General features: G+C 37.7%; 1 protein-coding gene across 1 annotated transcript in view; it reads left to right on the forward strand.

Annotated features, from left to right (window-relative positions):
- The window catches only part of LOC119425045 (netrin receptor UNC5D), a 215,966-nt gene that overhangs the window by 198,440 nt on the left and 4,687 nt on the right, over positions 1-12,839 (forward strand). Inside the window, exon 15 of the mRNA XM_037692571.1 lies at positions 9,159-9,330. Coding sequence (XP_037548499.1) covers positions 9,159-9,330 — 172 coding nt within the window. The remainder of the gene's footprint in view (positions 1-9,158; positions 9,331-12,839) is intronic.

The raw sequence follows: 12,839 nt of genomic DNA on the forward strand, positions 1-12,839 counted from the left end.
CCCACCCCCCCACGGCACAGGCCCCAAAGCCCACCAACGCACCGAAGGCCCCAAGGCCAGGGCCGGGCGCCGGCGCACCCGCCGGCCCAAGACCCCGGCAACATACCTGTCAAGGTCCGAGATCCCCGGACCAAGCCGGGAACCCCGCCCAGGAGCGATACCACCCCAGAACCCGCGCCCGCGTCCACCCCAGACCCACCCAGGGACAGCCAGGTCACCAGGCCAGTAACCCATGTCCGCCGGTACAGACCGCCCAGAAGCCCGCATGCAGCCAGCACAGGCCATCACCCAGAACCACCAGAGCCACCTCCCCAGTCGGGCGCCACCGCTCCAGGCCCATGACCCCCCCCACGTCCCCAGCCCCGACACCCCACCCACACCGACCACCATGCCCCACGGGACAGAATCAAAGGGGACCACCCACCTCCACTACGTGTTGGAGCCGATTAAAGAAGTCCAGAGAGAATAGTCCGATGTGGGGGTACAGGCTGTCTCAAGACTGATGTAATCTAATAGAAGGTCTTTATACTGTTTAATACTAAGTGTATTTTTATTTTTCCAATTCATGAGTATAGTTTTCTTTGCTATACATAGGGCAGTGAGAATAATATGAATTGATTTTGTCTCCAAGGTGACATCATCTAAGTGGCCCAATAAGCAAACTGACGGAGAGAGTGGAATATTACATCTCAGACACTTTGATAAGTCTTCACATATCCGGCACCAAAACCTCTGAACAGGTGGACAGAACCAAAATGCGTGGATGTAATTGTCCGGAATATTGTCTGTACACTGTGAGCAAATATTAGATGATGCGAAACCCATCCTGAACATCCGTTGACCTGTATAGTGTACTCTATGAAGGATTTTGTATTGTATTAGTTGTAAATTCGAGTTTTTAGTCATCTTAAAAGTTCTCAGACAGATCTGCGACCAAAAGTTTTGGTCAAAATTAACTGACAAGTCTGTCTCCCATTTTACAATGGGAAGAGATATAGCTTCATCTATTTTACTGAGTTTCTGATAAACCTTAGATAGTAATTTGGGAGGGTTAAGATTAAGGAATTCTAATACACTTGTTGACATTTCAATCCTAGTGTTATTAAGGTTAAATTTATTTTTGGTTATAGATTTAATTTGTTGATATTCTAAAAATTTATTCTTATCAATCCCATATTGTGTAATTAATCTGTTAAATGGGACGTAGTCCACTTCTTCATATATATGTTCCAAATATTCAATTCCTTTACACCTCCAACCTGGGAAGTTTATCATCTTATTCTGTTGTAGGATGTCAGGGTTGTTCCAGATGGGTGTACGTTTACATGGGATTAGTGAAGACTCTGTCATTTTAAGAAACTCCCACCAAGCTGTCAGAGAGGAGCTGATATTGATGCTTTTAAAGCATTCCTGTCGTTTTATGTTTGAGCTAATGAATGGAAGGTCCGAGATCATTATATTATTGCAAAGTGTCTGTTCTACGTCTAGCCAGGGTTCATCAAGGGGTGTGTGTTTTATCCATCTTGAGATGTATTCTAGCCTGTTGGCTAGAAAATAATAATAAAAGTTGGGTAATTCTAGTCCTCCTTTATCTTTGGATTTCTGTAGTGTTTTTAATCTAATACGAGGGCGTTTATCTTTCCACAGAAATTTAGAAATAGAGGAGTCCAGGGATCTAAACCAGTCAGATGATGGTTTATTTGGGATCATTGAGAATAAATAATTTATTCTAGGCAAAACCATCATTTTTATTGATGCGATCCTTCCCATGAGAGATATGGGTAAAGATTTCCATCTAGCCAGATCATCCTCAATTTTCTTTAAAAGTGGGGTATGGTTTAGTTTTGTTAAATCTGCTAATTTAGGCGAAACTTTGATACCCAAATATGTAATATTCCCTGATTGCAGTTGTGTAGTAAGTGAGTTGTTGAAAGAGCAATTAATTGGTAGAACTGTGGATTTTAGCCAGTTTATAGAGTAATCTGAAACTTTTGAGAAGGAGTTTATCAGTCCAATAACCTGAGAGATGGAGGTTTGTGAATGCCGGAGGAAGAGCAGCACATCATCAGCATATAGACTGATTTTGTGCTCTATGTTCTTGCATTTTATGCCTTTAATATCTGTAGTTTGCCTGATTGCTGCGGCTAGCGGTTCGATGAAAATAGCAAACAGTGAGGGGGAGAGTGGACATCCCTGCCTGGTTCCCCTTTGCAGAGCAAAACTAGCAGATATTTGATTGTTTGTCCTAATGCATGCTGAAGGAGAACTGTATAATATTTGTAACCAATTTATGAAATAATTTCCAAAACCAAATTTATGTAAGGCTGCAAATAAAAATTTCCAGTTAACTCTATCAAAAGCTTTTTCTGCATCTAGAGAGAATATTGCAGTTTCAATATTTTTACTGTAAGAATAATCTATTAAATTAAATAATCTGCGTGAATTTGTGGATGAATGTCTCCCTTTTATAAAACCAGTTTGGTCTGGATGTATTATTAGAGGAGTTACCTTTTCTAATCTTTTTGAGAGGGCTTTACAAATTATTTTAAGATCAACGTTGATAAGAGATATGGGACGATAACTGGTAGGTAATACAGGATCTTTGCCTGGTTTTAACAGGAGACTAATGTTGGCAGAATTTATATTTTTTGGAAGACTGTTATTTTTCTCAGTTTCTTGTATCATTTTGTGAAATAGTGGAGCCAGGATATTCCAGAATTCTTTATAGAATTCTGCTGGGAATCCATCTGGACCTGGAGCCTTTTTATTGGACATGCTTTTGAGGGCTTCCTGGAGTTCCACTGGTGTCAGTGGGGAATCCAGCTCCATTGTTTGACTATCTGATAGTTTAGGAAGTGTTATTTTATCCAGGAATTCATTAATTTCATTATCTGATGGGTTTATCTGGGGCGAATACAAGTCTTTATAAAAATCTCTGAAAATGCTGTTAATTCTTTCAGGATCGTAAACTGTATTCCCAGTCGAGTCTTTAACACCAACTATAGTTGTTTTTTCCTTATTTATTTTGAGCTGTTTAGCTAGAAAGCTACCTGACTTATTGCTCTGTTCAAAATTTTCGATTCTAAGTCGTTGTATTAAGAATTGAGTTTTTTTGTTAATACATTCTTTTAATTCCAATTTTGCTTTACGCATTTTATCCAGCATTTCTTCATCTTGAGATGCTTCTAACGATTTAATGGTTTCTTCTAGTTCCTGAATATGTTTATTTTCTTTTTTCTTCTTTTGTGATGAGAATGAAATTATTTTACCTCTCATTACAGCTTTACCTGCCTCCCAGAGAATAGATGCTGATGTTCCAGGCACGTCCAGGCTAGGTCTCATTCTAAATATATACTGCATGCATATTTGGTGTGAGTTCCTATGATGGAGTATTAGGACCACGTTAAGAAAAAAAAAATACATTATGAGAAAAAAGTCAGGAATTATGAGAATAAAGTTGTAGTACTACGAGAATAAAGTCATAATTTATGAGAATGAAGTTGTAGTATTAATAAATGGACTGTACTTATATAGCGCCTTTCTATCTTAATTCAAGATACTAAAGCGCTTTACACTACAATCTGTGTCCTCATTTACCCATTCATACAGCACTCTACTAGTTCTATACAAAGCTAATTGAACAAATCATTCTAATGAGACTAATCAGTGCTTTAGATCCCGTTCATACACCGATGGGACACACATCAGAGGCTATGAGGGGTTCAGTGTCTTGCCCAGGGACACTTCAGCATGTGACTGCTGGTGGATTTGAACCCCCAACTCTCACATTGGAGGACGACTGCTCTAACCACTCAGCCACAGTCGCCCCAATAGAGTAAACTCATAATATTACAAACTCATAAACTCATAATATTACAAGAGTAAACCCATAATATTAAGACAACAAACTCGTATTACGAGAACAAACTTAATATTCTGAAAACAAACTGGTAATAATACAAGAATAAATTCATAATATTACAAGAACAAACTCATACTATTACAATAATAAACTCATAATAGCACAAGAATAAACTCATAATATTATAAGAACAAACTCATAATATTACACGAATAAACTTTAAATATTACGAGAACAAACTCGTATTATGAGAACAAAAACATATTATGAGAACAAATTCTTAATATTGCGAGAACAAACTCAAAATATTACAAGAATAAACTCTTGATTTACAAGAATAAACTCGTAATATTACGAGAATGAACTCATAATATTACAAGACTAAAATCAAAATATTACAAGAATAAACTCATAATATTACAAGAATAAACTCATAATATTACATGAATAAACTCATAATATTGCAAGAATAAACTCATAATATTATGAGAATAAATTCATAATGTTATGAGAATATAGTTGAAATATTAAGAGAATATGTTTGTTATTTACCTTAATAAATTTGTAATATTATGAAAATAAAGTCATAATATTATGAGAATAAAGTCATATGTCCTGGGTCTGCTTGCACCTGTTGTGGACAACCTTCATTGTGTGTCACTGTGTTTATGAAGCAGTCTGCAATCACTTTTGGATCACTGTTTGTGAAATATGCCTCCATGCACATTATGTCACAACTTAATCCTCAATGCAGCCATTAATTACAATGTCATACGACTTCAGTGCCTGATAAGAATCCATTTGCCACAGTATGTCGGGCCCCCTGCTATTGTACCGTCAACCTCAACATTCATTATTTTACTGCAGTTGTAAGACAGAATTTTTGTCTCATAGTTCTGATAATATTATGACTTTATTCTGGTAATTTTACAAGTTTATTCTCATAATACTACACATTTATTCTTGTAATAATATGACTTTATTGTTGTATGACTTTATTCTTGTAATACTTTGACTTTATTCTCGTTCGTAATGTAATTTATTTATTTTTCTTAGCGTGGCCCTAATACTCCGTCGTGAGTTCCTGTCTGATTGCACATGTTTATTTTCAAGATTAAAATTTTTAAAAGCAATTCTCTTTTTTCCCCACTTTAATTTTTATTAACATTTTTATTAGTAAATAACATTTCAAAGATAAAGCACATACATTCTCAAGATTAGGGTAGCCTAAGCAGGCATTATAACAATAATAATTTAAAAAACAACAAAAAATTACACACACGTACACATACATACACATATAACAATAAAATTTAAATTAAAATTTTAAAAAATCTCAGTCATAAGGGTCTCGAGTCTAGAAATTCCTATGTTTATGGTAATGAATTCCTTAAAAGCAATTCTAAATAAGATGGTCCTCAAATAAATTTATGACACAAATATCAGGGAGTATATGTATAACTTCAAGGAATTGTGTTTTTTTCTTTTTATATTGTTTTTTATGGGGGGGGGGGGTTCCTGCCTAATATGGAATTTTACTTTTGTATTTCTCTCACATAATAGTTTCAGATAATTTTGAACTGTTTCTCATTTGTTTTTGTGAGCTTGTTCATTTTCTTAAGGGTCGAACCTTCCTGTTCAGAGAAAGCTCATGAAAGAATTAACAAAAACAAACCAATAAACAAGTCCAGTGTGAATAAACTGCAGCAGCCTACTAGAAAACTTGGATTTAAAACTGAGTAAAACTCTTGGCTAAATAGGAATTTGGTGATGGGCTGTGTTTGTGCCAACATGACAAATGTAACCTATAAAATCGATGCTTTTTTGTTGAATTTATTCTTCCCCTGCTCATGTTCCTTGTGTTTGTGCATGCATGTGTGGATGCACAAACTCCTTACACATGTATGACGCATCTGTGCCCCAATGCGAGGGTCTGTTCCTGCCACGGTTATATTAATGATGCTGAGAAATATCTGCTTCTGCGGTGGCAGCAGCACCGACTCGGTGTCCTGTGCACGTGAGGTAACCATCCAGGCTAGCTGCATGACTGATGGTGGTCCCATCGATTGCTCTCAGTCTTTGGTGCTTCCAGCCAAGTTTGGGCCACCGGCCAAGAGCAGCTTGGCCTGGCTAATCTGTCACCAGGCTGGCCGGAGCAGCCTTCATAAGCTCCATCGACCCACAAAGCTTACACAGTGTGTGCTAAAGCCTGTCCTCCCCAGCCTCACTGTCCATTAGTCTTGTTGCTTTAATCTTCCTCTATCTGTGTGTCTGTGTCAGCTAGTCAGGGATTGATTCATTATAAGTGCCAAAGGATTTAAGTTGACTTTGCTCGTAGGTAAGCTCTGAATACTTGTTTACACTGAAACAGATTAGTAAAGCTATTCTTATTTACACATTATAAATAAGTCACTATCTTTTTTACAGTAAATACAATGGGTTTCGAAGGCATTCCTCCCTCTTGGTATTGTTTGTTTTGTTGCCTACCAATGTGGAATTCAAATTAATTTTTGAATTTGTTCATAAGAAAAAAAAGAGCAAACATATTTCAGATTAATGAAGTTAAATAGGGAGGGAAATTGTTGTAAACAATGCTAAAAAACATTTGCAAAGCACCAAAGTCCATGCTCAATAATCCAGGTATAAAATCCAACAATGTTCAGTCTGGTCATGTGGATGGTTTCTTTATTGTGCTGAGACGTTTCACCCTCCATCTGGAAGCTTCATGGGGCCATCCATATGGCCCCAGAGACCATCTTAGCACCAACATGTCTGTTTTTTTCCACCTTGGAGTAAGCTGTTGGGGGGAAAGCAGTTTTGTTTGGTGTTTCCTGAAACTGATGAAGCCTTCTGGATGGAGGGCGAAAATCTCAGCACAAAAAAAAAAAGAAACCGTCCAGACGACCTGACTGAACATTGTTGGATATTACAGAATGATGCAGCCATATCTACTCCACTCACATAATCCACCTTTTGCAGCAGTTCTTGCTATAAATATCTTCAGTTCATCTCATGATCTTGGTCCATTTAATGAGGGTTTTATTTTCTTCAGATCAAACTGCTGCATGTCCTTCATGTTGGGTGGGTGCTTTTTGTGGCAACGCTTTAAATCTAATCAGAGTCTCTCCATTGTATTCAGGTCCGGGCTTTGACCGGACCAATCCAGGATTTTCCGAAAGACAGATTCCTTCTCTGTATTATGCTTCATCCATCTTTTCTTCAGCTTTTACCAGTTTCCAAATCCCTGATGATAAAAACATGTCCCACAGCATGATGCTGCCACTACCATGCTTCACTGAATGGATGTTTGTCTCATCAGGATACGTTTTGTTTCTACCAGACATGGGGTCATTCTTGATAGGCTAAAAGTTTGAGTTTAGCCTCACCTCACCACTGCATTTTATTTTTTAATTCATTCAACTTTTATTTACAGATAAGTCACAATGAGCCTCAAAGACTCATTTACAAGTGAAATCTGTTTGGACAAACAACAAAAAGTGGTGAAAAGTGACACATAGGTTTTGGATACAAAAAATACATTCCTAACATGCTTTTAACCTCTGTTTGAAGGTTAACAGTGTAATCATGAAAAAAAAAATCTTACACACGAGCACATAATGATGCTGACATTACAGGGGGGACACAAGGACGGTGAGCATGTCCAGAGACAACACACAGAGGTACTGCAGAGTTCAAATAAAATCACTCAGTTCAAATAGTTCCCTCTGGAGAGATTCGTACACAATCGGGGAGAGCCGAGGACGACAAAGACGAATCCAAAAAGTCCTGAAATTATGACAGAATGTTTATTCAGCTGGGCTCCTCTGAAAAGTCCATTGAAATTCCTCAGTAGGAGGAGAGGGAGGAGCATAGCATCAGGTTTACAAAACTTTCAGGCAGGTTGAGATAAGATGGCCTGTCAAGGCCAGTCAGGGAGCCGAGTTCAGATAAACACGATTGTTTTGGGGACAGGCAGAACTTTTACTGACTTCTACCTTGAGTCTTTGTGGGTTCACTCAATTCCGAAACGTCCAAATTAAATGGCCACACCAACGGACCGTGCCTGAGAAAAATCCCAGAGATCTGATCCATTCAGCCAAAAGCATCTGAGTCTGGGTGCTCGAGGAATGAACCAAGCCATCAGAAAGGCAAGCAGCGTGATCGGGTCCAAATTTGCTGTTGACAACTTCCTTGAGTGCAGATAAACCAGGAACCAGTTGTCATAAATCCAATTATAAATGTGTCTTTAAAATCCACAGATGACAGCAAAGATAGCACGTCATCAAGTCTTCCAAGTCGATGAGATATCCAGTTGTGTGCGTGCCAACAGGGCAAATCGGCTCGCCTAAAGCCTGTCTTCTCTTCGAAGAAATGTTACCAATTGCACTGAGGGACCAACTGACCAAATCCAAGTCCATACCTATGATTCAGAAGATTTGTAGAAGAGAGACTCTAAAGTAGTTTCACAGACAGGACAGAGCAAAAGCAAAGTGGAGAGGGAGAGGAGGTGAAGACGTCCACCACACACCACACAAGAGCAAGTTTTGAAGTGAAAATCTTGTTTCATGTTTGTGGCAGACATTCCCACAGTCCAACTTTTTTTCTTTACTCAGTCTCTCTTTCGTGTCACTCTTCTATAAAGTCCAACTCTGTGCAACATCTAGTGGGTCAATGGACACATCTTGCCACCTCTGCAGAAGAACTGCTCAGATCTTTTAGGGTTATCTTTGGTCTTCTGGAGGTTTCTCTGATTTTGCTATGTTTACCAACTCTGTGGTAGTTGAGCCTGTGTTGGTATCTGTGGTGGCATCTTCTTTTCAGTTCCTAATATTAACCTTAATGGGGCATGGTACGATATTCAGAGTGTCTTTTATTAGCCCAACCCTGACCTGTATTTCTCCATGGCTTTGTGTCCTACCTGCGTGGAGAGATCCTTGGACTTCATGCTGTTTTTTTTTTATTTTTCTTATTGGTAAAACTTAACACCTAGACATGTTGTACTGGTGTTGCTCAGTTTAACACAGATATGACTAGACTGATCATTTGACACTCAGATTGCTCACAAGTGTCTCACAACTAAGTAAAAAAAAAAAATCCCATTTCACTTTATTAAGCTGAACTTGATGTATTTATTTTTGTAGACTTTTTTCAATTAAAGTCAAATAGAAATTCCACACTGTTAAAAAAACTTAAATAATTTCAGCAGGGATGAATACCTTCTCAGCCTACTGTAAAAATACAAGTGGAGCTTAGCGTAAATGTTAATTAAGGTTTCATTGTGTGTCTGTGTGTGCAGCACCGTGTCCGAGGACGGGTCAGAGATCTTTTTGAGCCCTACAGTCACATATGGCCCCCCAGGCCTGGACCTGTCCTTTCCAACAGCCATGACCATAGCTCATTGTGCCGAAGCTGCTGCTGAGAACTGGAGCATCAGATTAAAGAGACAGAGCCCAGACAACAAGTGGGAGGTGAGACTTTTTTATTTTACCTGCAGTTAAAAGGTTTGCGGGGTGTTTTTCTGTCAAAACTTCAGGACTGAATACTGAATACTAAATACTTAACGTTTTCTCCAGCAGCTAAATGTGATAAGCTGCTAGAACTTCCTTTGATGACAATTCTTCACCCAGCACTGTAATCATGCAAGCATGGAGCTGATTTTAAGGTTGCCAGCTCACATTTATCATTCTGCATATTATCTAGTCTTCCAACCTCTGCCTTGTTACTTTATATCCAAAAGATATGTCAGAATAAATGCAAACGACAGCTTTTACCACCCTTAGATTTTCTTTTTCCCAGGTAATCATGCTATTTTAAATCCTCACTCTTTTACAAATCCTTCTTGGATATGATTAACAAAACTAATTTGAAAAATACATCGTCATGTATCCACTGTGTTATATAGCTTTGGAAACAACAACAATACTCTTTATTGTGACCTCTAAACTTGTCTTTTTCATTTCAGTATCTACTAAATAGATGTTTTTGCTTCAACATTCCAACATTTCATTTTCAGCTCGATGACTGTGTGGAACGTCTTAACAATAGAATAATAAACTAATAATAAAATAATAATTGCTTTTTTCTTTGTAACAATATCTAGCCAGAGATAAAACATAATGACTTTGACACAAAGATGGTTCATCTGCAGTTCAAGATCCAGCTATCCCCCCAAAAATATATGTTTTTTAACAAGTGTCTGAATGAGCTATGATTTAAAAACAAGAATATCTACTGACTTGATTATAAATAAATAAATAAATAAAAACTGTCAAAAGGTACATGAAATCTCATTGGGCTTCCAAAAGTGAATACGAGATGCAGGCTTATCTTTTGAAAGATTTAAGAGTCGACTTTTCTGAAAGCACTGGGGTGTTGTTTTAGTGATTGTCACTCTAATGGTCTTCTTACATCTGTGTATTTTAATAAAATAACAGCTCTAAGAAGACCGAGTATCTTTACAGTCCCACACAAGAGCACTCACACATGTGTCCTAATCTTTTTTGAAGGGTCCAAGTGTCTCAGCAATGAATTACCTTTTTACTGCCTTGTTCAAAATTGCATCCTGCATCTCATTGCGCAACTTTGAAATAAAACGTACAAATTATTTATCATAATATGCGGCTTGATCAGGAACAATGTGGTATGATATTTGGCAGATCATTGCAAAAGGTAAACAAAATTTGCAACAAAAAAATTTTTTTGAGAAACTATATAATGGAAATCAACAGGGTTTTAGCAAAACAAACAACAAAACTCAGCCCATTATGGACATTTATTACTCAGATACTTCACAATAGAAACATCGTTCCAGGTTTGAACGGGTCACAGAAAGTCTGAACTGGCATTATAATATACATTAGTTTACATTTTTTTACAGAGAGTTTAGGATTGGTGATGTGTGCTCATGTTTTACAGAATGTCCAGCTCACAGTTGATGTCCCACAAAAAGGTTTGAACAGTAAAAACAAATGTCAGATCTTTTTCAAACATTTCTTACTTCTACAACTCTTTCTGCCACTTGTGTCAAAACAGGCAGGATGTCTTTTTTCACATACTCTCTCTCAGTGCGCAGCGGTCCCCAAACTTTTTTGTGCCACAGACCAGTTTAATGTCAAACAATATTTCTATGGACTGGCCTTTAAGGTGTGGAGGATAAGTATCGTATTTTTCTGACTATAAGGCGCACTTAATCAGGTGCACCTTATGTATTTATTCTGATTGTGCTTACAGACCTCAAACCGATTTTATGTTGTTATTGTGAATGAGTTGAATAAAGTTTGACTTATCGGCCTGTTTTGTTTCACTTAATGTGTCTTATAATCCGGTGCACCTTATAGTCCAAAAAATACAGTACAACAAAATGAAATGATACAAAAGGCATAAACACGTATATTTTCTAAATCAAATAATAAATATGAATCCACTGTGTATGCCAGCATTACCCTGTGAGTGACATAATGCGTAGACTCACATTCAGGTGCAACTTCCTTAATCCGACCAGTTAAACCAGACGGCTGTCCGGTCATGGCAGCAGCTCTGTCTGTGCATATGCCGACACAAAATGACCATTTCAGTTTTCCTGATATATAATCATCCAGTGACTTGAATAATTCTGTGGCTGTGGTTCTGGTTGGCAATGATAGTGCACATAACATATCCTCATGCACATCGATAAGCAATAATGGATTATGTGTTACTGGTGGGAGCAGTCCCTTTAAGAAGGTACTGGTAGCCATGTGACCGAGGCTTGACCTGCGTCAGGAGTGAGTCATACACAGATGTGGCGGGGACAACCTGGTAATTTTCCAAAATAAAACATCGTTCAGAATCAGATACTAAATAAAACGGAAATAATCTAAGTTATGTATTCTGTCTGTGTGGCCCGGTACCAATTGACCCACGGACCGGTACCAGTCTACGGCCCGGGGGTTGGGGACCACTGTCCCTATCTTACTGTCTTTTTTCAAGCTATTAAGATAAATCAGTCTCAAAAGTAGTCACACAAGTTTACAATTAGATTCGTACACGTACAATAAGATCCACAAGTATACCACAAGTTTTAAAAACGCGTACTACAAGAATCATAAATGCTTCAACAGATTTTCAAATGTGCACATTACAATTTGAACTTCTTTCAGTTGTTCCCTCTTCAGGGGTCGAAACAGAGTCGTCCTCCTCCATCTCACTCTGCCCATTTCAAACTGAACAAGTAGGAATTTTCTGTGCATACAAATTGTCAAGTACACGTGCAAAAATCCCCTGCTGAGGACGTAACAGTCAGCACGAGTGCACGGATCAGCTTGTCTGTGAATGTGACTTTTGAGAGTTTCTTTCAACTCCAGATTCACAAAATGCTGCATTCAGGGCTGGTAAGAAGCCGGGACGTCTGAGCCTTACCAGATTTTTTTAATTATTGGGACAAGACACATTTCTAACTTGTTATAATAATTCAAAACCCATATATTAAAATGCATAAACTTACCTTAAAATTAGTGGGGTCCAAAAACATTAATTCGGGAAACTGTATGCTTGAAATAAACAACCTAAAATGAAACAAATATATTTTCCTGTCCAGCAATTTTCTGTCAGGTCATCTGGACAGTTTCTTTTTTATTTTATTTTATTTTATTTTGGTGTGTTGAAACATTTCACCTTGCTTTTTCCTTTTTTTTTTTTAATCCTTTCCGTTTTCACTTTTCTTCCTTCTGGGTATTTTCCAGAAAAATATATATTCTGGTATTTTTAGCAGAGCAAGAAAATCCTAGAAAATACTTTTTTTTTTGTTTTACAAGTGGAAGAAGTCCACAAAATGTACATTTCAAAACTAACTAAAAATTAACACCAAGATTTTCAACATTAGAACTGGAGGCCAGATTAATGTAATTTAAGGATGGCGAAAGACTGAAACATTTATTCCTAAAATGCTCACATCCCAAAAAGCACAACCTCAGTCTTGTCTGTGTTCAAAAGCAGAAAA

The sequence above is a fragment of the Nematolebias whitei genome, chromosome 18 (assembly GCF_014905685.2).
Source record: "Nematolebias whitei isolate Nwh7 chromosome 18, NemWhi1, whole genome shotgun sequence".
In the NCBI taxonomy this organism is placed as follows: Eukaryota; Metazoa; Chordata; class Actinopteri; order Cyprinodontiformes; family Rivulidae; genus Nematolebias; species Nematolebias whitei.